At 37.6% G+C, this 27756-nt stretch overlaps 1 protein-coding gene across 1 annotated transcript; it reads right to left on the bottom strand.

Annotated features, from left to right (window-relative positions):
• Nucleotides 1-376: 376 nt before the first annotated feature.
• On the bottom strand, nucleotides 377-27515 carry LOC140163054 (uncharacterized). Its single transcript, XM_072186421.1, has 24 exons — nucleotides 27071-27515; nucleotides 25707-25843; nucleotides 24583-24810; nucleotides 23916-24233; nucleotides 23244-23500; nucleotides 22423-22608; nucleotides 21040-21146; nucleotides 15495-15595; nucleotides 14535-14584; nucleotides 13947-14034; nucleotides 12996-13273; nucleotides 10928-11284; nucleotides 10640-10769; nucleotides 9910-10034; nucleotides 8959-9171; nucleotides 8066-8212; nucleotides 6829-7002; nucleotides 5332-5530; nucleotides 4365-4626; nucleotides 3572-3809; nucleotides 2410-2613; nucleotides 1608-1702; nucleotides 1306-1383; nucleotides 377-491 (listed from the first exon to the last, which is right to left on the bottom strand). The coding sequence occupies exons 1-24, from the start codon at nucleotides 27493-27495 to the stop codon at nucleotides 377-379; spliced, it is 4512 nt and encodes a 1503-aa protein (XP_072042522.1). The 5' UTR covers nucleotides 27496-27515.
• Nucleotides 27516-27756: the final 241 nt, after the last annotated feature.

Raw genomic sequence — 27756 nt, 5'->3', positions numbered from 1 at the left:
GAAGTACTAGATATATTCATTTTGTATTGCACATATTTGCCATAAAAACTGTCTATATAATAAGTCTATAAATTTGCAATGAAATTGAAAGTTGTTAAAGAATTTTTCAACATATTCTCAAATGGAAACAGCATATTACAAACTTCATATAAAGGTATTTTAATTAAAATTTAAACTTGATTTACAAACTTCATATAAAGGTATTTTTATAAATATTTAAATTTGATTTAATAGTGATAAATATCATAAATAGTGCTCGTTACACCTGTCACAGATTCCAAATAAACTAGACATATTGTTCACATTTCAAGCATTTCAAAAATGTATACATTGTTGAGCAACATTCTTACAACCAGGCTTGTACTTGTTAGGGAGATTACTTGTTCTCTTGGCTCTGTTGGGATGCTGTCAAGAAGCCACATGGGTTGGTCCATTTATCAATGATGCTGGATGACTTGTCCTTTCCACCGATGCCTCCATTTGAAGGTAATCTGGGAAGACAAGAAATGGGTCATGGTTAGTGAATCTCAAGTTGTAATCATGGTAATGAAACGTTCACTCAGACTAGAGGTCATTCTTGCACTATGTGACAGACATGATCTGGTGCATCTATAGTCTTGGAGAGCCTTGATACCAGAAATAATGTCAGTGGTAAATAGCTTGATTTGATGGTGCCTAACTTGTAGTGGTTACAGCACACAAACTGAGTAGCTATAGTAAGAATTCCAATTGAATGAACGCAGCTTTTAACAGCTGCACTCGATCAAACCGCGATCGTATATTGCGTATTTCAAACTGCAACGCGAACGCACGACCTTGGATACAATGCTATCCAATCACGAGTGCGTTGGCATGGTTGATTCACTTCCGCGTTACTCACGCACAGTCGCACACGCTAGCGTACATCGCGCAGTGTACGCAAAAATTCGTCACGCTATTGAAAGCTGCGTTCATTCAATTGGAATTCCCACTATAGTAAAATGTCAAAAGGTATCTCGGGTTCAAGGCAGGTAATATTTTCTCGGAATATTGTCAGCAACAAATTGCTGTTGATTGTGGGGAAAATTGGAGAAAAAAATCCACCACCAAATCATATTGAAGCATTTGGTCATTGCGGATGTATTACGTTTAATCACTGTAGAATGCCACACACTACATGTAAAAACATTGAGTTCAGGCTTTCTGGGGACTTTCCTAGCAAATGCAGTCTTGCAACTGACTTCATTTTCTTTGCTAGTTATTTGGTATAATTTATTTTAAAAAATGTACAGCCATTTTCATGGCCACATCGAAAATTGGTCTTACCTCAATATGAGTTGAATGTCGGATGCAAGCCTTCCTGAGTTTTCTTTCAGTTGCACCAATTCAGAATTCTGTCCAGTACTAGAAGGAATTATCAGAAAACTTGAGTCATGTAACAGAAATCCCAAACAACATTTAAACTCATTCATTAATTTTCTTGTCCAACAACTTTTCCAGCCACTTATGAGCTTTTTTTGTTGGCAAGGGAAATCCTGAAACCTGATTAAGCTGTGGGTTGAGATGAGTAGGTGTATCACTTGACTTTTTAAGACCAGTTATGGTATTCATATTTTTATGCACTGTACCTGAGTGATGTCAAGGAGCGTGTTATGTTGCCAGCGTGGTGAAAGATGTTCTCATTCCAGTCTAACAATCTCTCCTTTTCTTGAAGCACTCTCAGCTGAGGATGTCAAAATATAAAAGCATGCTTTTATCATTCTACCTTCTGAAAATTTTATAACGACAAGACAAGAAACAAACTGCAATCAAACAATCCTGAATTCTCGCGTTTCACAATACGATGCGCCTCCAGCTGTGCCTGGGTCGAGGCCAAAATATACGAGTGTATCATGGGAAAATGTCGACATCCAAAGCCCCTGTAATACGAATACAATACAGGAACATACATCATTGTGGGTTTAAATGTCATTATATGCGAATGTTACATGCGAACGCACACTAAAAAAACAATTTACAATTGTAGAAGATCCATTTTCTATATATTGATCACAGGGAATCCTTCGTGGAGCTGTTTTCAACATATTTATTATCACACTCGCGTGAAAATTCAATAGCAGCTAAGCTAGATATCGACTCTGGGAGTCACACATTTGACTGCCAAGAGCAACCGCTGGCGGCGCATTGTATTGTGAAATTCAAGAATTATCAGACAACCTAGGTGCAAATTGTTTATAAATCAAGATTCAGGAAAGTTGCAAGGATAGTTTGTAGGTTTGGTAACACCAAATACTTAAAACGATTCAACAGTCCCTGAGCATGTAATAACTTTTTTGAAAGTTATCTGGACTTATGATGGGTTAGAAACATTTGAATCAATTGTAATCAAATATGTCTGTACAAAACCAGGTCCTGATCTTATCATCTTACTTTCTCTTGGTTTTCCCTAACAAGATTTCCATGCAGTTCTTCCATCTGATGAGTGATATCTTTATATTTGTCCCTCTCCTCTTTAAGAAGGGATGTAAGAGAGTCGCATTCCGCCTGCAGATTGTGGTTCCTCAATGCCAAACTCTCCTTCTCTCCGTTATCTTCTTTGAAATACTGGTCATAATTGTTTAAGACAGAAAGAGCCTGAAAGACACACAGAAACAGGAGACATCGATCTGAATGAAAGATTGCTTGTATAAAGGTATGTCACTTTGAACTTTGATGATTATGTCATTGAGCATACTTAATTATAGTGTCTTGTCTCAAGTTGAGAGTAAAGCAGTATTCAGACTTTTTTATTGTACGTACAATATTGTATGCAATATATCTACGTTGTTTAATCTATTGCCATTCTATTTCCAGTAATGTTTAAGTTCTAACGAATGTTTGATGACGTAAAATCGATAATATATTTCTACTAGATATTATATGTAACATATTATCGATTTTTCGTCATCAAACATTCGTTAGAACTTAAACATTACTGGAAATAGAATGGCAATAGATTAAATAACGAGATATGTTGCATACAATATTGTACGCATAATACTGGAGTCTGTGGAGCGCTTTACACTATGTTGAATTTTGCAGTGCCAGATTTGAATCATGCATGCCTATCTAATCCTGGTATTTATCTCAACTTGAGAAGAGGCATACTATAGCTCTGCACCCCAGTATTAGGCAATGATGTAACCGGACTTCCTTAACTTATAGCGTGTCTTGTCTCAAGTTGAGAGTAACACCATGTTGAATTTTGCTGTGCCAGATTTGAATCATCCATGCTTATCCAATCCTGGTGTTACTCTCAACTTGATACGAGGCATACCCCAATATTAGGCAATGATGTAATTGGACTTCCCAATTGTAGTTAGAACTCTTTTTGTGGAAGGTTCACAAGATATCACAATTTGAATACAGTCATGTAACAAAAGATTCTGACAATTCACTATCATTGCATTGTGTCACACCTCAGTTGGTCAAAGACTTCGTCTGAAGTTGCAATCTAGCTTAGAAACTCCAATACACATCAACAATATACATTCTGATGCAAAGCATTATTTAATACAGAAAACAATCAAAATAATAACAAAATGACTATTACCTCCATCAACTTGTTTGTAAGGTCCTGCTTCTCCTTGAGTTGACCCAAGAGTGCAGTGTGCATTTTATCTTCAATCAGTTCTTTTAGCTGGTTCCTAGTGGCATTTACTGCATCTCTCAACATTTTGATCTCATTGGCTTGATGCTCAGAAGAGGAGCTAGACAAAGCCAGGGATTTGTTGTTTTCTCGCAATTCATTTTCCATGGCCTGAAGCTTTTGCTCTAATCCAGCATTTTTCCTTTAAATGTAAAAATAGTGATTTACATTGGCTACCTGTGATAATGCATTATATACAAAGTTCTTCTCCTCACATACAAATGTATTCATGGTCTTGCACCTGTCTATCTTTGAGAACTCATACACCATTATAAGCCACCTCATAGTCTCCGGTCTTCTACACAATTTCGATTAACCAGCTCAACACCTCTTTGAGCAAGTTTACTAGGAATGTTAATTTTAACTGGATTTTAGTGAGATTTCACCACTACACTGGTGGTTTCTTCAGACTGGCAACTCATCACATCAGACTGGATGAGGGGCCTAAACATCTGACAACATCTTAAAATGCAGACAAGGAAACATATATGATTGCAAGTCTATGCTGAAGCCTGATTCTTGGTTAAGGCACAGGTCTTGTAAACCCGAGGTCCTGGGTTCGATTCCCAGACGGGATCACTTTTTCTACTTTTCTCCTTTATTATTTGCGACGGCAAACCTGGTGAAAAATTATGTTTATTATAAATAATTCCCGTCGATCATGCCACTGTTTTTCCTAATTCTTGCCTTTACTCACCTTCTCTCTTCCTCCAGTAATTTCACAGTCTGCATCTGGACAGCCAACTGTACCTGCAGACTATGTTCAGATGCCTTCAGTTCCTTCTCACTGCATTCAGAGCGACAAAGTCTACCTTCAAGACTGGCTCTGGCAGCGGCATTCTCCTCACACCTGGTATCAAATTCTGTCTTCTGTGTAGCAACAGATACAGCTAATTCTTGATGCAGGTTCTCAATGGTGTGGTCTCGTTTAGTCAACTCAGCGGTAGCTGATTTCAGATCTATAGGGATATAAAGTGGGAAAATTAGTTCAGGAATTTCATTTTATATCTCATTCCCAGGAGGTGACTCAACTTTGGAAGTGATGGGTATATGCGGACATTAGTTGGAAACTAGGCCTACCTAGGTGAAATATTTGACACCAACAAGGGTCATTGGGTGAGAATGTCACAAAAGGGGATCTTTCTGTGAGATGAGGAAAACTTTACCAACAAAGGGGTTTTTAATTCATCAAAATTTGCAAAAAAAATAATGAAATTTTGTGAATTTTAGAGACAATAATTATGGGGTCATTTGTTGAGAGATCATCAGAAGTTGTCCAAATTCTTGAAAAGATGGGGTCTTTTGGTGACAGTAAAGCAATAAGGAGGGTCATTGGGTAAGATGGAGTTAACAAATAGGGGGTCAATGTGACCACCTCAAGTCCCCTTCACCCATTTTTAGTGAGAGCCCCTTTCCCAGGCTCATCACACTCTCGAGTGGTAAGATGCTGAGCCAGTGTAAAGTCAGAATTAAAATTCTGTCAGTGGCACAAAATTAGGTCATTGGCAAAAATAGATTGGGGGTCTTTTTCAATTATTTTGAATCATTGTGGATCTTTTTGATGACAAAAAATGTGAAAACTGGGTTTTGGGTGCTAAATGGATTGTTTGAGTAATAGTAATTTTACAGTTAGAATTAGTGATTGCATGTTTTTATCACTGTACCTTGAGATAATTTCTGGCATTTAGCATGTTGTTCATTCACCAGTTGTTGACTGTCATGTAGCTGCGCTTTAACCTGTTGATTCTCTTGAAGCAATCTCTGTACATGGCATTCTAACATGCCTCTCAGATTCTCTTTCTCTCCATGCATTGTGCTGTACTGATCCTGCATTTCCTGGATGCATTTAGTGCTCTCTTTGACCTGTGAAATGCAAAATAAAATAAACCAAAAATATGACTTGAAGTGAGTAAGAAAAATAAAATGAGAACATCTTTTTGATAATACTAGCATGTGTTAACCCAGGGTGTTAACATTAAACGAGGCACAAAGTTGCACCTTACAGCTTCCGATCTGGAAAGTCTCCTCATATGAAATCATATTGATGCTTTTTGCTGATACAGGCATAAAGATACCAAGGCTGATGTGGAAGGGGAGGTCCATCAACATCTTGGACTAATGACATGAGGCTTGTTTCTAACCAAGGAATGCATGATACAACATACTTGGCATCAAATCAGGATCTTGGGGTCCTTTTACTAGGTAAGTACATCTAGTACCTAAATGATCTGACTGTTTCCAACAGTTAACAACATGGAAGGGGAGGTCCTTCAACATCTTGGACTAATGACATGAAGCTGGTTTCTAACCAAGGAATGCATGATACAACATACTTGGCATCAAATCAGGATCTTGGGGTCCTTTTACTAGGTAAGTACATCTAGTACCTAAATGATCTGACTGTTTCCAACAGTTAACAACATGGAAGGGGAGGTCCTTCAACATCTTGGACTAATGACATGAAGCTGGTTTCTAACCAAGGAATGCATGATACAACATACTTGGCATCAAATCAGGATCTTGGGGTCCTTTTACTAGGTAAGTACATCTAGTACCTAAATGATCTGACTGTTTCCAACAGTTAACAACATGGAAGGGGAGGTCCATCAACATCTTGGACTAATGACATGAAGCTGGTTTCTAACCAAGGAATGCATGATGCAACATACATGGCATCAGATCACACTAGATGGTGTACTCTTGTGAAGACCACACAGCACTCAATCCACTGCACCACCGACACAGAGGAGGACCTTGTAAGCAGGATCCTGGAGTCTTTTTACCAGGTAAGTATTATACCTAGTACCTAAAGGGTATTGTGACACTACCTGGCTGTTTCCCACAGTCAACAACAGCAGGTATAGCCCTGGTCAGTTGGCAAGGTTTGGTGGTGCCAAATGTACTTCAGGTACCAGACAATTAAATTTTAATGTTACATTCTCCTGATTCTTGCGCTTTTGCAGTTTTCTTTGTAAATAAATTGGTTCACAATATTAAATAAATTGTGAGATGAATTCTCATAATATGATAAACATGTATTCACACATTTCTCAGCACATTGAATCTATATAGCATGTCTTCAATCATGTTGCAATCTTTTACCATGTTTGGATATTTTTAACAGTCTGCTTTTGAAATAAAATATTCACCAAATAATTTACCTGTTCTACAGCTTTGTCATGTTCCACATTCCTCTGCAACAATTCTTCCAACACTTCATCATGTTGAATCTCTTGTTTCTTGACCATTGCCTGGAGTTCTTCCACAAGTCTCTTGTGATGATGAAGCTGTGATTGGTACTGTTGGTGCTCTGTTGTCAAGACATCCATTTCTTGCTATGGAAGTAAGTAGGGATATAAATGCATGGACACAGTTTTAACTAAATTAGTTTTCAAGCTGACAGAGCTCTTCCAAAGGAACTTGTGTGACAATAAATATATTATAATTGGGTTTTTTTGTATAGACCCTAAACACAGAAATGTTAAAATTTCAAACTTTTTTTGAAAATTTTGAATGGTATGTCTCTTGAGTTGCCTTCAGGTAATTTTCAGATAGTTTTTTTTGATGGGAATTCATAATAAGTTATTGTATTTTGCACAAGTATGTCATTGGTTATCACAGTTACTGGTGCAGTCAGTCCCTGTGTGAGTGGTCAAGCTTTCGGCAGATGTGTCTCTGACTTCATCAGGACCTTGAGGTATTGATCTTTTTGAGACTTTCTGATGTTGTAAACAAATTATACATACCATATAGAGATATTTGAAAAGGTTTATTCTTAGAGAATAAAGGTATTGTTTTTAGCCCCTGGAGTGCATCTATCGTCTCATATAACACGGGCGACATCATTATTTTAAGTAAAACAATGAGGCTAAGCCGAGTTGTTTTGCGCCTAAAATAATGTGTCGCCCGTGTTATATGAGACGATAGATGCACGACAGCTGCTAAAAAACAATACCTTTATTCTCATTCTTAAACACTTCAATTCAAATAGAAATATCATAATTATTACAAATTTTAATCAAATTAAATCCTACATTTGATAAGGAACTACCTAGGGCTTAAAATCGATCAGTCCCGGAGTTGCTATGCGCCTCCGATTGGTTCAAATAGCGAGCACGAGTACCGCGTTGATGCTCACGCATTGACCCGTGTGATTTCGTCTCATATCACTCGGGTAAGAACCAATGAGATTGCAGGAACATTCTCAAGTGTTTAAGAATTCTTCTTAAATAGTATGAAACCAACCTTCACAGGTCTAAAAGTGATCAAAATTGTTGACAAAATTCAAAATTCCCATTAGTTAATGTGAATTTCAAGAAAAAGGTTTCTTCTTAAAAGTTTTGGCCTCAACTCTGACCTCTCAAAGCAATAAGGCCGGTAGATGGTTTACTGACCAACCTGCATTTTTGATGTCTCTTGCTTGTTCTCACTCTCTGTCACAGCACATTGACTATGAAGCTCCTTGACTTCCTTCTGACTATGATGTAACTGCATGCGAGTGTAATCTAACTGCCTCTTGGATTCAGATACAGCACATTCCATCTCCTAGAATGTGAAAAATGAAGAATGTGAAAAACGAAGATGTATTCAGAACAGTGTTCACTAGAGATTTGAGAAGTGGTTATTTTGTGGCCTTTTGTCGTGCCTTCTTGTTTGCTTTTTTTGGCTCATGAGAAGCGGCGTGGATTATGACATTTTCATTTTGTTTATATTGTTCTGTATAAAATTATGTTTATTATTTTAAAAGAAAAAAATTGTATCTGTTAGGCCCTTAAATTTTCTTTGTTTGTAGCTTAAGATATTTTAATCTGTTTCTGGTTGTGTAAAGCGCCTAGAGGCATTTGCATTAGGTGCTATATTAAATCTGTCTTTATTATTATTATTATTATTTACATCAATGTTACATCACAGCCTGGTGATTTCTTGATGTGAGTACCACTGAGCTGAGACTGATCTTTGCAACCTCTGCAGTATTTAAAAGTTTATAATGGAATGATGAGAGTCGCAATATGTATAGCAAATAAATACAATTAAGTACAAGTTATACAAGTACATAGTATTATGTGAATTGTGTTACAACATGAGCGATGCAAATACTACCAGCAAAGCATTATTTTTCTCAAATGGAAATACGTCTCGTTTTGCTGACTCCCGGAAATTATAACAGTAACTCTATATAAAGGAAGAAATGTGTTTACTTTTGATTTGCTTTGAAATGCCAATCCAGTAAAAGTGTGAAATCAAGTCAAATTTTGCACAAATGACAACAAAAATTGCATTCTCTTAACTACCTTGATATAGTCTTCTTGTTCCTTCTGCTCCTTCTCCAGGTGGTGACAGTATCTCATCAGCTCCAGGTTCTGCTGTGTAGTCTCCTTCAAGGACTCACAGACTTGCTGAAGAGCCTTCTTCAATTCTACCATCTGTGCCTCATGGTCCTGCTTGTCTGTATCCTGCTTGGTGCGCTGTTGTTGTAATGAGGAGATAGCTAGTGTCTGGTTCTCCTGTTAAGAAAGTTATATGGTTAACACTTTTTATCATTCTTTGGACTAACATTTTTTATGTGGCACTGTTTTTGTGTAAATAATTATTTAAATAATTAATTGTAAGTGTATTTTTTTATTATTAATTAGCGGGTTAGCAGGTACATTTATATAATTATAAACGTTGTGTTTATTTATGCCTTCCGGTGTATATATTTTTGCACTGTTTCAAACTCTTAGTTCTACGACCATATGCTTTCACAGTGCTACGCAGTTACTCAGCCTTATATAATTGTTTTGATGTATTTAAAGAAGTATCACATTTAGATGTTTAGGATTCAACTCCTGAAGAAACCAATTTAATTATTCTTTAATTTTTGCTATCACTTAGACCAAACATGATGTTGGCTTCCCCATTTGGGGAATACGACAAAGCTTTTCAAAGGACAAATGTTCTGAATGCACATTATATGTATCATGGTCAGATGTACACAAACTATTATCATAGTTACTCAATACTCAAATGTTCACTACATCAATTAAGATTGTTGACAGTGGCGTAGTGTGGGTCATCACATGGGGGGCACCGACCATGATTGGGGGGGGACCGGATCTGATTGGGGGGCACAAGCCATTTTTCGGCAATTTTCCTATGGGATTTTTAAAAATTTCAGATCGATTGGGGCCCCCCGGTGCCCCTATGGCGCTACCCCACTGATTGTTGACATCATTGGTATTGGAAAAGGGATCACATCCTACCTCAAGTTTTCCAATTTTATGTTGGCTCTCCTCTCGCATGTGTTCAAGTTCCTTACGCAACTGGCTTTCTATTGAGATCAACTCACTACACTTCTTTTGCAGAGAAGAAACTTCCTGGATTTTCACTATGTTCAGGAAAAACATAAATAAAGTTTTGCCATCGGTAATTATTTATAGTAATTATAAAAGGAGGAAACAGAAAAAGTGATCCAGCATGAAGGAGGTAGGGTTGAGTGACTGCTTATAGGTTGAATTTCCAGTTTCCCTATCCATGACACTTCTGTGGCCAAGTAGTTTTAGGTCTTGTAAACCTGAGGTACTGGTAATAATTGCTCTACATCAACACTTATAAAATATCACCATAGAAATAATAATGTGATTCATGACAACTAATGGTTAACTTTATGTTTTAAGCATTTCCTAAAATATGTGATTATTGGCATGCTACTAGTTAACAACTCAAATAATCAGCATTCACAAGCTTTCACAGAACCCAAAGTATAATCATAATGGCTTTGTCAGGTTCTTATCAACACCAAAACAGCAGTGACTGAATTATAACTTTGCAATGGTGCAGTACCTTCAGACCCTTAAAGCTATTTGAACCACAAAGTATGAATTATTTGAAGGGGGATTTATTAGAGAGAACACAGTAAATTTTCATCATATGCCTGGCTGGTCCATGATCTATCTCGGTGCTTCAATTAACATATTTAGATACAATACCTACCTGTGACATCTTTCTTGGCTTGTGTGCATTCTTCCTGTGCTACTTCAAGTCTTTGCTTTGAGTCATCTTCTAGGTGTACATGATCTATGATGATTTGGCCATATGACATCTGCTGGGCTTCTTTTTCCAGCTGAAATCAAACAAGTCATTACAATTTCACAGATTTATTTGCACTGAAGTCTAGAGGGCGTGAATGGTTGATGAAAATATCTTAATCTAATTATTTTTATGACTTAAGATGAAACAAGGCGAATAAAATATCTAAACTAAAAATAATATGAATTCTACCTGTTCACATTTCTCCTTCTCAGCTTTTAATTCCTCAGCAATCCCTTCATATTTTTCCTTCTCTGCCTTCAATTCATTGCCATTCTGAATACACATTTCTTCATATTTTTCTTTCTCAGCCTTCAATTCCTCAGCATTCTGATCGCACATGTCTTGATATTTCTCCTTCTCTGTCTCCATTTCCCTAGCATTCTGAATACACATGTCTTCCAGTCTATTATTGTCTTCACACAGCTGCAGACATCTCTCTTGAAGCCTCTGAATCTCTTTTTGATTGGTAGCATCTTGCTCAGACTTCAAGAATTCCAGCTCTGCTTGGAGATCAGCTTTCTCCAGCTTGGATTCCTCTAAATTAACCTAAAAAGAAACAAATAACATTTCCACACTGGTAAGATGTGCAAAGAACCGTGATCCAACAAGACTCTCATTTCCATCAGTTAAATTGAACTTGATAAAAATGGCATTTTAGTTCCATCTTGTCAGGCAATAAGTACTACATACAGTGATGTTATCAATTTGAAGAGACAAGTCTATCTATAATGTACTTCAATGAGTTTGTCAAGTTTTTGGACATGTAGATGTAGATCTGTCCTGTCAATCTTCACATATTAAACCCTAATCAATATGCACAACAAGTTAGACAAGGTCTAAGATTACACCTGGTGTAACTATGGAGTTTAGACTTTGGGAGGGATCTTTTTTACTCTTTTTTTCCTCCTTTACTCCTAACCCAGCAAACACAAAACGTTTTCGACATCATTCGCAAATGGTTATAAAAGGTTGTCAGAAAACGTTTAAATGTCGGGTTATATAAAGGGTATATTAAGAGTATAAAACGTTTTCATAACCTTAAAAAACATATTTTGATAATCTACTGCTCAGCAAACAAAAATGTTTTACAGAAAACGTTTAAATGTCGGGTTATATAAAGGGTATTAAAACGTTTTAATAACATTCCAAAAACATTCTTGAAAACTTGATACAAAACATTCTAAACAGAATGTTATTTTAGTCGAAAAAATATTTTGCGTAAAAATGTTTGCCCAAAATATTTTCAATAACGTTTTAAAAACGTTTTCATGACCTTTATATAACCCGACATTTAAATGTTATTAAAAGGTTTTGAAAAAACATTTTAAGAACATTTCTGTGTTTGCTGGATTCAAATATTTTAACATAATGTTATTTAAGTATTGACACAATATTTGGCAAAAATGTTTGCAAAAATAGTTTACAATAACATTTTTTGAAAACATATATTGTTGTAGTGTGTTTTCATACAAAACGTTTTAAAACGTTATCATGACCTTTATATAACCCGGCATTTTAATGTTATTAAAATGTTTTTACCTAAACCAAAAGCCAAAATATAACTTATTTAAAACGTTTTTAAAACGTTTTTGTGTTTGCTGGGAATTAAGTTATTTTGACCACTTTATAAAAACGCAGTGATTTATAGACACAATGCCTAGACGTTGATCTACAACCCTCAGCACACTTTACAGGTTGTCGCTGACCACTACAGTCTCACATCATTCCATAAACCATTTAACAACAACACAGGGACTTTGCAGCTTCAAGAGCGCAAACCCTAGACATTCCACAAATGGCCATCACAACAAGGTTCAGCTCCCCGAGTTTTGTACGGGTTACAACGAGACAATTAGCAGTAATTTCCTTGTCCAGGGGGAATTCAAGCTAATTCAATTTTTCCATGAGAACGTACTAAACTACCGTCAGGGCTCGAACCCGCAACCTCTTGCACCATAGTTGAACGCCTTATTGATTAAGCTAACTTTATATTGCATTTTATTGAAAACAAATACACACCTTTATTCTGCATTACTTATTTTATCATCAAAATTCAACTTAAGATTATTATATAGCAAGTCATAAACTATACATTGTATGTAGACTGTTTCAAGCGTATCCAATGTTGCATTTGGAAGAGGCAGGCTTTTCAAAACACATCAACATTGATGGGTACCAATCATTTGGATACAACCTATATTGTGGTTACAGAATAATACAAAAATGGAAAATGCCAATTAATTTGTCAAGATCCTACCTTGACAGCATCTTCAAGATGTCCTATTTCCACACCAACTGCCTCAATAATCTGTTGCACCAAAACTATATGACATTTAACCTCAGCCACAGGATTCTCATTTTCAGGTACATTTCCAAATTCTACCCTGACATCATCTATACTGACATTACTTGATGAACCATTGGTAGTGACTAGTTCAGAATTAGCAGAAGAGATTGTTTTTATCATCTTATGCATCTGTTGTTTTTCGGTGATCAACTTTTCCTCCAGAAGAAGCAATCTGAATTTAAGATATTCTTTAACAAAAAAGAATAAACTGTGAGTTTGTAGACTTCAAGTAGAATAATAATAAAATAAACAATATTAAGGTAAATTTAATGAGGAAAAATGTGATGCGATCAAGCAAAATGAGTCAGATGTCGAACAAAATCAAAATTCGGTTTTCAATCTCATTATATGAGCCATTCTCAGAAGTTTATTTTGCTGAAAACACCATCATAATTATCCAGAGATATGACCATTTTAGTGTTGCTCAGAACAATAAAATACAAAGGAAGTTGAATACTATTATTGATTATATCTCAAAATCAATATTCCCGACATCCGTCTCATTTTGTTTGATCACATCACAAATGTATACCATCATATTCAATGCTTGAAACAACATTTGCAGTTCTACATGAGTAAATTTGATAGCATAAATTTTGTAAATCACAGATCTTGCAAATGCAGTTTATTTATACAAAGATTAATATTATGGACCCAATTAAATTAGTTAATAGTTTTAAATAACTAGTGGCAATGTTTTATGTTGACTTTTCAGACACCTTTAAAAAAAATCATCTGAATGTCAAAAATGTCTCAAATTGTGGACCAAAATGAAATCAAATTACCCAAAATTATACTACTAATATTGTGCACACATTTCTTTAAAAGAGATAAAATTGCTCAAACACAACATGTACAAACCTGCAAATTGTGTAAAACTCTGCGACAACAAGCGTTTCTTGTCTAATTCTTCACTTGTACGAAAGAGCTTGTCATGGAGTTGTGAGTTCTGTTAACATAATACACATATCAATATAATTATCACAAAATAGGGTTATTGTAATAAAAGTTTATGTGCATTAGTTTAAAATAGTCTATGGTAAGGTTCTTCAGTGGTCTGCTGATTTGGCTCTGTTTATAGTATAAACACAGAATTGGGTTTTGATTGGCTAATAGCATCACATCTCATTTGCACCTCATTCGCCGATCAAGCTTTATAGCATCACATTACCCAAACGTAATCTAGTTCTTTTTACGCGATAATCAGGAAGAGCAGTCAGACACCGCTGAAGACACGCGCTGAATATTATAACCTGCTTCATGGTAAATTCAACATTTTACACATCCATCAATTATATTTGACATTCTGATAAGGACTAAATACTTTCAACAAATCATTCATCATTTTCTATCTTAATAACAAATCATGCTATCTACTGTAGATAGCAGTACTGGTACTTGCTAAATTCTCTACAATGTCCAGTAAAATGCTTTTGTTTAAAAACAAACCTGAAATTGAAGCACTCTGATTTCAGCTTGGCTTCCACTTGTAGTTGAAGCTGACAAGAAAACAATCAATAAGAAACTGGATTATGATATGAACAGCTTCAATCACATTTCTGGTATATAGGCCTAATAGTCACAGAGTGAAATAAAGTATTGTTCATTTGTTTTCCTGTCCACTCATCTGTTCTTTAGTTACATGTTCTTCAAACAATCAAGGGTTCATACTACTAAATCCGCCTGTGAAGCAGTTTCCGGCAAAAGTTTATCACGCCTATAGTCCCAACTTTGCATAAAAATTGGGCAAAATCGGTACAATATTAACAATTTTAATGTTGAAAATTGTGTTTTGCTAGAACTTGTGAATGTAATCTCTACTAATTTGAACAGAAAACGCGAAAATTTGAGTGATGTTTACAATGATGAGCGCATGAACACACGAGGTCAAAACACGGTTAGCATTCGTACGTAAACACAGGAAAATCAGGCCTTTTTATATAGCGCTATTTTTCTCAAAAAGTAGACCTAAAATGTTGTGTCATTTTCAGAGATGTTATGCAGAATTTTGTTCTGATTCAGATGATATCAAATAGGCCTATATACTTCAAAGTAAGACGTAACTCGACTTATGGCCTAAAACGTAAAATTTTGCACATAAAGTCTATGGAAAGCTATTTTGTGTTATGTACCCTCAAGCAGTCTGTACCGCTAACACCAGTGTAAAACAAGATGGCAGGTTAATTTCCAAAATGTTCACTAAAACAAATCTCCATTCAAGCCAAATTTGATCAATCTATGTTCATAGGTGTACTGGAATGCAAAGACAAGCCCAGAATGAATTGACTTTTTTTCTCAAGTTTTACTGCTTCACTATGATTTGAATCTTACATGTGTCTAAATGCTGTATGAAATACTTTTATTTATTATGAGGGAGGAAAAGAGACAGGCAAAAAGCAGTAATCATACCTTGTTCTTGTAGTCTCATATCCAGTCTTTCTATTTCACGTTCTAGGACAGTGATCTTGGTCTCCAGCTCAGTCCGTATTTGTAACAATTGACTGCCGCTCCTAAAACAGAAATATAACAATAAGACCCATCATGGAAACACACTTGTCTAATCATGCTAATTATGATTATATGGCACTTATACATTGCAATAAAGAAAATAATGTGTCTTTTCAATGTCGAGTTATGAAATTGCAAGTGGTTCTTTAAATTAAAGTATTACCAAAACTTTGCAACTATTAAGATATAATCTACTCAGCTAGTCAAGCCTATAACATTTTCAATTAGTTTTTATAGTTAATAAATCTCTATGATGGGGAAAGAGTAAATTTTCTTTAAAAATATGGAAGTATGCTGCATTACATCAGTATGTGATGTACTATGTACAGTATCTGCTCTTATAGCTAAACTTCATAATTGATTTCCAATATGAGGTTTTGCAGTGAGATATACCTTAACACCTACCCACATGCCAATGACAAGTAACTTTGCTGCCAAGCAGATATCCGGGGTCACTCCCATTGTGGCCTGTACACCATCCACGATAATCAACTTTTGAAAAGCACCCTAAACAAGGATTTAACCCTTGGCTAAAACGACACCCTAAACAAGGATTTCATTCCTAACATCAAATTTCATACCCTAAATTTCATTTCCGCGTATTTAGAAATTGCAATTTTGCTACCCTTTTTTCCAATTTTTCATGTTTTTGACACCCTAAACTAGTCGGGCAGCAAACTACCCAGTTTTTAAGGCCCGTGGCCTTTTGATGAAGACAATGTGCCACCTATCCTAGCATGTTGTTTGGGTCCCAAGTAACATATTTATACATGTTTACAAAAATCCAGATGCAGCAGAAGGCGGCCATCTTGTTTTTCAAAATGGTGCCCATTTTGGCAAAATATTTCCAATATTTGTCAAACTGCCCCTTCCCAATGTGATTTTATTGGCACAGTAGTGATTGTTTTAGGCTTGTTATAGTAGTTTTGTCATGTTGGCATGCAGTAGCACCAATATTAATGATTTACAAATTCAAAATGGCCGCCAAAAATTCAAAATGGCCACCGAAATCACTTTATTTCCTTCAAACATACAATAAGCCTACATCAATCTGGTAACATATGAGATTGGACACGTGACATGAATATTAAAATAATAACACACACAAATCCCATACTTAATGCACAAGTCACAGCACAACCCACCCCCACACCCTTAACCCCCCCCCCCCGTATATTTCGTATATTATTTTAAAGTGCCACAGAAAATGTATCAAAACGCTTTTGGCTCATACTGGTATCCTTTATACAAGAACAGTTGGTGGTGCTAGTTTGGGCTACATGCTGTACTACATCCATAAGCACATGGCAGCAGGGGGTACGTGGTTCTTCAAAAAATTTGAACCATTTAAGGACAATTTTGCCCAAATGTGCCCAGTTGGTTCACTTGGTTGCACTGGTCTCCACTGAAAACCCACCCATCGATATACCAAAATCGCTGAAAAAGGTACCCCAAAACCGTGGCACCTTCCTGTACACCTTCAAACAGGAAGACCCCCCAGGACATGGCATTGGCCAGACATTGAGAGGTATTGAGAACAGGGTATATAAAAAGGTATCGAGTGGTCCCAGAATTGGTTTATGGGTCCCGGGGGATGGAATTTTTAATGGTTTCTAGGGATGGAGTTGGAGGGATGGGGTATAAAAGAGTACTAGTAAAGGGTACCGAAGGTCCTAGGGACAACAGTTTATGGATCCAGGTGAAGGTGCTAGGTTCCAGGGGTCAGGTGACATTAGGGGTGTCAGCAATGGGGTTTGGGGTACCAAGGACAGGGTTAGGGGGATGAGGTTAGGGGTTCCAGGAATGGGGAGAGTCCCGTGGTTGGTGTTAGGGCACCTAAAACAATGCCTACTGTACATGCTGTACCAATAAATTCACAATGGGAAGGGTCAATTTGAAAAATATTGGATAGGGTGAGGGGTACTGGGATGGAGTAAATGGTCCCAGGGTTTGGATAATGGGTACCGGGGACAGCGTTAGGTGCACTGAGGAAGGGCTAGGGGTACTGAGGACAGGGTAACAGGTTTTGGGTCCCGGTGAAGGGGCTGAGGGGTTTCAGAGATGACCGGTCATGGGTCCAGGAATGGGGTTAGAGGTCGCATGATCGTGACGCGTGTTTGAGGTCCAAGGGAGAGGATATGGGTGACTGGGGATTGAGTTAGGGGTACCAGGGTTGGAGAAATGGGTACCAGGAACTGAGTAAGGGGTACTGGGCATTGGGTATGGTGAACCAGATGTGGGCTAACAGGTTCCGAAGATGGTATTAGGGTCCCAGGGATGTTTCATGGCCGGGTCTCAGGGACGGAGTTTGGTGTTCCATGAATTGAGTTAAAGGTCACATAGCTTGTGTTAGAGGTCCCCGGGAATAGGGTAATGGGGATGGAGGCCAAGGGTTAGGGATATGAGTACCAGGAATAGGGTAAGGGGTTTAAGGCATTGAATATGGGGAACCAGATGTGGGGTTACAGGAGCCAAAGATGGGATTATCCCAGGGATGGGTCATGGGTCTCGGGGACGGAGTTACGGGTTCCAGGAATAGAGTTAAAAGTCCCATAGTTGGTGTTAGAGGTTCCAGGGAATAGGGTAAGGGTAATGGTGATAGAATTAGGGTCACAGGGTTGGGGTAGCCCTTTAATTGGGTACCAAGAACAGAGTAAGGGGTGCCGGGCATTGGTTAAGGGTAAACAGGTTGTGGGGTTGCATGTACCAAAGGTGGGATTAGGATCCCAGGGACGGGTTATGGGCAGACCTGCCAACCTAGCGCAGTAAGAAAGAGAGACATTGAGGCCAAAACTTTGTACATATACACAAACCAGGTACCGACAAATTCAAAGACTTGAGGTGTGCAATACTTTCAGAATTCAGGGAAGGTTTTGCAGATCTAAATTTATCACAATAGACTAAAGAGAATGCTATAGCAAAATTTTAAAGTGAAGTTTGCATCATTTTCTGCTGGTCTTACATTTAAATTTGCCATCACTGAAATTTTCAGAAAGCAGGACTGTCCCTCTTTTCACTTTAAACCCCAAATGAGGGACAGTCCCTCAAAATGAGGGACAGTTGGCAGGTCTGTACGGGTCCCTGCAAGAGTTCCAGGTTCCAGGAACGGAGTTTAAAAGTCCCAAAGTTGGTGTTAGAGGTCCCAGGAAATAAGGTAATGGGTAATGGAGATGGAGTTAGGGGTCCCAGCGTAATGCGGTACCAGGAAAGGAGTTAAGGGCACCGGGCATTAGGTAAGGGGTACCGGATGTGGGGTTACCGGTACCAAAGATGGGATTAGACTAGAGGTTCTAGGAATGGAGTTAAAGGTCCCATAGTTGGTGTTAGGTGTCCCGGGAATAGGGTTAGGGCCGGGGGTTAGGGGTACTGGGGATGGAGTTCCTGGTTTCCAGGTTTGGCGTTAGGAGTCCCAGGGATGGCGTTAGGGGTACTGAGGACGGTGTAAGGGTACTGGAGTAAGAGACTTATGGTACTAAGGATATGGTTAGGGTGCCAAGGGTGTGGTTATGGGCTGGTCCGAGTACATCAACTTTAGCCAGAACATATCAGGTTATGGGCCACTGGGCAGTGGATTATGGGGTCCGGTGTGGTGTTAAGGGGTCCCTTGGATGGGTCTAGGGGCCCCAGGGATGGGTAGTGCTACTGGCCAGGGATGAGGTTAGGGGTACCAAGAATACAGGGTTATGTGAACCGAGAGGGTATAAGGGTAGGACATTCGGGTACTAGTACGGGATATATACATGTTATGGGGTATAGATATCAGAGTACGATGTACGTTTAGCAGGGTAGGCCTACATGGTTATGAGTTGGGTACCAAGTTAGGGGTGATCGGGGTAAAGATTAGGGTTCGGGTATGAGTATGGGCTGGCCCCGGTACATCAAACTTAGCGGGAACATAATTATTATTATCATATCCAGATGAGGAGGCATGGAGACATTTAAGGTGGAAGTTACAGATTTTAAATTCAGGAACGATTTTAAAATAAAATGTTATCATAGAGAGTGAATTATAGGTAAGCATTGGAATGTGGGGGTGGGTGTGTTGAGTGGTGTGGTGTGTATTTGCAGTGTAGGGGGTGAGTTTGTGTATGTGTTGGTATATCAATTAACATGTTACTTGCTTAAGCGTATATTTTATAATGCTCATTGTATGTATAGAGGAAATAAGTTGAATTTGGCGGTCATTTTGAATTTTTGGCGGCCATTTTGAATATCAAAATTGTCAATATTAGTGCATACATGTCATAAATAATATCCTAGGCCTAAAACAATTGCTATTGTATCAATAAATTCACAATGGGAAAGGTCAGTTTGAAATATCATGGAAAATTATTGAAAAAATGTCGCCATTTTGAAAAACAAGATGGCCGCCATCTGCTGCATCTGGATTTTTGTAAACATGTATAAATATGTTACTTGGGACCCAAGCAACTTGTTAGGATAGGTGGCACATTGTCTTCAAAAAAGGCCACAGAATTTAGTTTGTTGCTTGACTAAAACGCGATACGCTGGCGTATCGTGACTTCCCACCTAAAAACTACCCTTTTTACGCGCTTTTCATTATCGCGGATGGTGTACAGGCCACAATGGGAGTGACCCCCGGGCAGATATTAACCCACCTATCTGGCTGGTAATAATTTCAGATGAGTATGGGTATTCAAATCAGAGAAGTGGTCAAATTGTGGTCCTGTAACCTCATGGTAACGTTTGTAGCTATGCCAGTAGCTGTTTTAGATTATAGTCCATTTGCCTTCCTCATGGCAGTGACATCAGTGTGTGCTCCAGCGGGCATTTTATTAAATCACTAGATTTCGCGGTTCTTGGGTTGGGTGGTTCTTGTGATAGGACTATCTCTAATTACCCAACACCCATTACCCATAGGCCTACCTGCCATGACCTTTTAAACTACTATGATATATGTCTCTCAATGATCAAGACCCAATTTGACACAATAATCAACTTAGTAGTTTTGTAGCTGTTACGCTTACTGGGCCGTAATCTGGAAACCCATCGTTCGCCTCTTCCAAGCCCTGTCCTGCTACCACATAATTATGAGGTCCCCCCAAATACCCCGAAATATGTGTTGAAAATAGGCCAATTGATCCGATGAGAAGCACCTTGACAATTAGCCACACTGTAATGCTTTCCAATGCTCGCACTGCGCCCGTCAGTACTCCGCGCACTACGCGATAGCGCACACGTGTTAGCGAACCGCGCGCACGGACAGAGAGACGGACACGCCATGATTAGTATTATGATGTGAATTGAACTGGCAAGTATATGCGCAAAGCGACAAAATACTGATGCCACTGCCTCAAGGAAGCCAAACTAATAAGACACTATAGTCTAAAAGGCTAATGTTCAAAATGGCAGAGGCACAGTCCTGAAAAAACCACAAGAATGTATAAGTTGTTTATAGGTATACATTTCAATACAGCCTCCTTACCTGTTCAGTTTCTCCTCCATCTTCATATTCTCCATCTTGGCATCTTTATTGCAGGTGTCCATGTCTACCAGGTGACTCTGTAAGTTCTCTAATTCTGCTTGAGTTTCCTATTTATCATTTTACAAATCATAAACGTGTATAAACTGGTAAAAAATGACAGTAGAATTTGAGGGATTTTTGCAACAATAAAAATAATTTTTGATAATTGAACTTTTTTCTTGACATTCACTGGGATTTTGATACTTAAATATTTATTGGGATTCTTCAAGGTATTAGATAACACCTATACATTACTTTTAGTGACAAGTTCCACTTGCCACCAAGAATTTTATGCATTTGTTACAAATATTTTAATTTCAGTAGATAGCATTAATAACAAACAAATGTTTCTGTTTATGTCTATATTGCTGTTATCTTAGGTAGATAACAAATGTTTCTGTTTATGTCACTATTGCTGTTTTCTTCAGTTGATAACATAAACCCAATTGAGTTTTCTGTCCATATCAATTTTGCTATCATCAGTAGAAAGCATCAAACATATAGTTTTCCATAACATAAGTTTGCTATATCCTGCACAGTTTATGAATTGTAAGAAACTAGCGAGATACCCGCGCTTCGCGTGGGTCCCCGCTAGATGAGTAAATGGGAGCGTTCACTATAACAGGAAGAATTACTGAACAGGTAGAATCATCGAAAAGATACATTTTATTTATATAAATCTGTCTCTTCTTACATTTCCTTTTTTCCTTTCTTTTCAGTTTCTTCTACATGGGGCTATTTTGTTCCCATTAAAAAAATGCTGCTGACCTAATTACTCGTACCTCTTTTGTCATTTTAATTTCATTTTTCTTTATAGTAGGTCTACCGCTTCATTTTGTTTATACAACACACATATTTTTCCCGTATACGTCCTCTCATAGCATGTATGCGGACGTGTTCATCTTTATCATAATCCCGTGACCCGTCCATGTACCTTTTTGTCCTTTAATTTTTATTTATTTTTCCTTCTTTCTGTATTATCATGTCCACTGGTCTCTGGCTCGCAAGTCGCGTGGCTCTGCGCCGTTTACGCGCACATTTGCGTAGTGCGAATTACGCTCGCGCGCCGACGCGCTGCCTGCCAGCTACAGTGACGCGCAGGCTGGTAACTGATTTTCATAACAAAAACCCCGTTTTACCCATATTTTCACTGTTTTTGCAGCCAATTCTTGACCGATTTCAACCAAATAAAGTCCAGGCAATCTTCCCGTATATTCCTCGATCTCCCGTATGAATTTGGCGACATTTGGATCGAAACTGATGGAGCCTTTTACATATGCCACATACATAGATACATACACACAACATTAGCCTATTTATAGTAAGATAATCATATCATCTCACCCACAGATGATCCTGTGTCACTCCTAGCAACTTTTGTACATCTTCTTTCTTCTGATGGATGTGTAAGATAGTCATGAGCAGACCGAGTTTCTCTTCATCTACTGTATTAGCAGGAAGCATTTGTGTCAGCTTTGGGCCACCTTCCTTCTCTATCTGGTCAAATATGGCTAGCATGTCTTTATGATACTGTGATGGAAGAGACAGAGGGAAAAACATTGACTGTGCAGAACAACAGAAGATGAGACAACAAATTGCAAGATGACCAGAACCTGTGCATCTTTCTATTAGGTAAATGAACATTTATGTGTTTTTTACCATTTTGAGGTTTTTTATTGTTTTGTTTTTTTAATTTAAGAAATCCACAAGCTACACAAGAACTACAAGTAAATTAAGTAATTCTTGGCCAAGCTCGAACATTATGAACGCTCTGCGATAAATACACGTGCAGATAGTGCGGTACAGAAGAAAGCATACACATGCCTTACATTGCGTACACGTCAAGAATTACTTAACTTATCCGTAGGAGAGTGCCCTCCTACATTTATCAGCAAAGATAAAATAAAAGCATATTTTGACCATTGCAACAAAACCATCACACAGAGACCACACACACTATCCAGAGGTACTATGGTTCCCCTACCATTGACAACACATGCAAACATGACATAGTCTTTGATTTCATCATAGAAACCTGTACTACATAATAGTGCACTTAAGTCTAGCACTTCTACAACTGAAATTTTGAGAATAAAAATTAATAACATCAAGATCCTGATAACTCTATAAGCATCACTTCATATAAAAATTCCGCTAAGTCCTACCTGAATGTTTCCCCCAGATTTAGTAATCTCTTCATCCCCAAATGATCCATGACTCATATTCTCTCCTCTACTAGATGTTGATGGTAACATGTTCTCTCCATAATTATCCCATTCTAGGAAGTTACTTGGAGTCTCTTGACCAAACCCATCTTTACGGATGTTGGAGAACGGTGTGAAAGGAGTGAATGGAGTCTCATGTATTGGTTTATTCATTTTGTTTGGTGGTTGGTCTAGAATCTCGCTCTCTGTAGTTGCAGCTGGTTGCCATGGAAAAGACCCGGGGAAAAGAAGATGCAAATGAACTTGTTTATTTGTAATGGAAAGTAACAAACACAAACAAAGTTTTATTTTTTAGAACCTGCTTAATGCATAGAAAACAAAGCCAGTCTGAATTATCTCTAAACTTATGGTCACGGTACTGAAAACATATTAACAAAAATATGGTACTAGGTGTTAATATCGACAGTGATGTTGCAGTGGCGTCAGTGCTCATTTCATTAGGTGCAGCCTAAAATCGCTAGTGTTTGCTTAAAGTGCTGGCAAACACATGCACAAGCTTAAAGACGCCGCATAGATTTGCGAGCAAAACAGCAGCTTCAACCTATTGAAATCACTGCCACATGACCACATCTGCGTGAAAAATGGTAAAGACAGCAGTATTACCATACATACCTTTGGTAGTATCACTGGTGCTCTTCCTCGCCATCAATTTTCTTTTCTTCTTTTGTTTCTTCTTCTTCTTTGACTCATTCTCATCAGATCTGCCGTTTGCCGTCTCATCCAATGATGACTTATACCCGGACTTATCATCTTCATCAGAGCTGGTTACCCCTTTGCCCATACAGCTTTTGAGGGACAGAAGCTTCAGGCTAGAGGAGGACAGCTTGAGGAAGGACTGAGATTTACTGCGGGCTTTTTTTCCTTGTTGGTGTGTTTTCTTCTCTATCACAAGGAGCGTTGTGTCAGATAGGGTGGATGATGTTCCTAGAACTAGAAAATTGAGAAATGAATGATACTAAATGAGATCTCTGCCAGTATAAGAAGACATGATTATTTTTGTCTTACTTCTGACAAATGGATATTTAAAAACAGAACTTGTGCACTGTTACTTAGTTGCTTTTACAATTAGGAGAATTGAAGTCACAAAGATCTTGTTTGAAGACATGAATTGCATTACATTTTAACGAGTTTTTTACAAACATAATCAGACTTTTGACCCCCCCCTCTAAGTATTAAACTTAACTGGTAGAGATCATGTAATTCAACTGGGTAATCCTTTAGATCAAAATCCAAGACTCGTCACATTCATGGCAAGTCAAAAGTAGTAAAACCACCTTACTATTTGTAGTCGTATTTGACATATCTCCCTTCCCTTCATCAGTGTTATTCTTCTGATGGTCTAATGCTGATAAGCTGAGTGATTGCATATGTACAGTTACTACAGCCTCCCCTTCTGAACTATTACAGCTACTGCTGTCCAACCCCTCCTGGACCACAGCCATCTCCTTTGATGACTCCTTTGATGGCTCTACCTTGTTGGCAGATGTTACCTTATTGAGGTCTTCAGCTGAAAACAAATAACGACATTGAAATGATGTATAATATGATGTAATGACTTATTAATGAGGAATAATATCAATTAAATTGATATTTTGTAATTAATAATAATATGCTTAATAAATAAATGAATCACACCAATTAAACAGTATCATCCAGTGTCCACATGTGTAAAGTGTTCAGCCTTTGATGGTGTAACAAGTTAAACTTATTTACCAATATAAAAACAACAACCATTAGTTTTGCTAAATTACTGGAGAAAAAGACAATTAATGTCAGTTGTTTTATAATGTTATCATTACAATTTTTTTTGCAGAATGCCAAATAGCTATTCATATAAATCACATGAATTCTCTTGAATTAGAGGCCAAGGATCAGATGGCACTATTAACTGTATGCTGCCCTCTTTAGCTCACCACATTGAATAAAATTAAAACATTTCACTGTTATAAAATTGTTATGCTGCCCTCTGGCTCTGATCCCATGATTTTAACTACAAACACATATTCGGCATTCTGCAAAATCATAACATACTTGTGTTAAGCTTGAAATTAAATTTTAGAAGGAATCAAAAATAATATTCTTCATTTATTTTAAGGCAATTTTAAGATAATCATATATTTAATGATTTTCAACATTAGAAATTGTTATAGTGATGTTTTGATGAATTCAAGTGTGTGAAAATATTGGATCCAAAACATAATAATGATAAAATTGGATGCTATACGTCCAATATTTATTGGTCTCGCTACATTTTGTATGAGTTTTAAAATATTGGACTCGACTATGTATTGTCCAATATTTTAAAACTAATTGCTCGACCAATAAATATGGGCTTAATCGATCCAATTTAATATCAAAATTATGTCTGTGAGTTCATGTAGCTTGTGTTACAACAAATCTTACTTAAAGATTGTAACTTCTCCCTGAGTTCTGCTGCTCCAGATGCTTTCACATTGCGACTTTTTGAGAGGCTCAGTTCTGCTTTACTTGTATGAGGCTTAACAAACCCTGAATCAGCAAACTTCTTGGCTTGAGTAGGACTGCAAGAAAGCAACAAACCATTCATGTAAGAAAACAGGTCAATGAGACTGATAAAATGTCACTTCACTCATCTTGAAAATGAATGTAGGAAAAATAAGATAGTGTTATGATCCTGTTAGATCATGTTTAATAATAATTATGCACGATTATGGCCTATATAAGATTTGTCTTATCATTAATTTATGACACTAAACATGCTAAATTAAGAGTAGCCAATATTCAGGGTAAACTGAACCACAGATGGTGATTCAAAAAAATAGGTGTGGTTCCAAAACCACAGATTCAGATCCACGGACGTGCACTGCTACAAATAGTTTGGCGAGAACAAATCCACAGATCTGGGCCCAGAAAATAGGCGAAGATATCGCCCCCAGGGTTACTCCAAAAATGTATGGTTGACCTGCCTGAAATCTGCAGTTTGACCTCAACAAAGTTTTGATCGTATGCTAATGAGCCCTATATAAGCCACGTGCTTGGTAAGAGTAATCAGTCTGTTGTTTGTTGTTTACTCTGAGTATATTCGCAGCATGTTCATGATCATATACGCTATCGTTAATAAAGCCTTAAGTGAATCATCAATTTATGTCTTGCTCTTAGTTGTCAGATTTCTGTCTATTAATTAATAATCATTGTGATACCCCAAAATAAGGGTTCGCAACAACATCAGAATGATCAGGAAAATTGGACTCCCTATAATAACACCATGCATAGTGCCTTTGGCTAGGGAGGAAGAGGCTTTGGGTATATTTGGGTCCTTGCTGACAGCATGTGGAAACAAGTTTACAACAAAAATGCACTTGTGTTACCACAAAGCATTTCCATTCTGCATAGTCTGTGAGGGTGCCGCATGAGCAGCGGTTAGTTCAGTATGCAGTCCTGGTCAAAAATGAATACTGACAAAATTTTACTCCATCCCTGAAAAGTCCTGATTCTCCTTTATTTCTTTGGGAAAAATCCATATAATTTTTATGCTCAGTTTGTTATCATCAACTTTAGGTTAATTCCCAAGGTTATTTCCCATTGAAATCATTAACCATAAGTTTCCATACTGATTCTCAGAATAGTAGTCCGAGTCTAAATGTCACAGATTTTTAGTTAAGGGAGGGTTGATCCGCCCGGTTGATCCATGAATGGGTCGGGTCCCATCATTAATACCTGACTACTGAAAATCATTGTTGAGTCCTGAATTTTGATTCATGTCTATGACAATACAACAAACATCTTACCTCATAGCAAAGATGGGAACACTCTGTACCCCTTTAGCCAATGGTGACAAGATCTCCTTGTACAGCGACAGGTGTCTGACTTGATTGGTGGCGCTTGTAGTTTTCTGTGGTTCTTGAGTTGTTGATGGTATGACATCATCATCACCTCCTGTTGTACTCTCCTTGCCTGGTGCTGGATCATCTGTGAAGGATTGACGGCTGCGATCTTGATGACCTGAAGTTGATGCCATGTCTTTCCCTCCTTCAATAGCATATCCAGAGGGATGACGGTTCTGATCTTCAGACTCTGTGCTCTCTTTCCCTGTTGTTGGATCATCTGTTAAGGACCGATGGCTCTGGTCTTGGGTGATAATAGTTTCATCTTGTTGAGTGCTTGTAGTCTTGGGCGGTATATCTTGTTGTGTATTGCTACGTTGCTCAGCCATGGCTGTTGGTGATGATGATGACTTTTTTCTAAAAGATTGTTACATTGGGACAAAAAAGAAAGATGGTTGTTATATACATATATCATAAATCTTCACAAATTGATTTAACCCCCTGGACACTACTGGTCATCTAACAGCATTTCTGATTGATTGATAACTTGAATGCTCATTTCATTACCAATTATGACTAGGCTTTTAAAAACAATTTATGGTCAAACTGAAACTTCATTTGCAGATGATCTTATTAATACCCTCCTTGAT

Source organism: Amphiura filiformis, chromosome 1, assembly GCF_039555335.1.
Source record: "Amphiura filiformis chromosome 1, Afil_fr2py, whole genome shotgun sequence".
In the NCBI taxonomy this organism is placed as follows: domain Eukaryota; kingdom Metazoa; phylum Echinodermata; class Ophiuroidea; order Amphilepidida; family Amphiuridae; genus Amphiura; species Amphiura filiformis.
The sequence above is the reverse complement of the archived record's forward strand: the minus strand, read 5'-3'. Positions and strand labels throughout refer to the sequence as shown.

Bases quoted from the DNA above. Each gene is read 5' to 3' on its own strand.
- LOC140163054 (XM_072186421.1), bottom strand. From the start codon at position 27,495: ATGGCTGAGCAACGTAGCAATACACAACAAGATATACCGCCCAAGACT. The intron at 4,627-5,331 runs GTACAGTGATAA...ATATCCCTATAG, and splicing joins ATGCCAGAAATTATCTCAAG to ATCTGAAATCAGCTACCGCT. The intron at 2,614-3,571 runs GTAATAGTCATT...TGTGTCTTTCAG, and splicing joins TTACAAACAAGTTGATGGAG to GCTCTTTCTGTCTTAAACAA.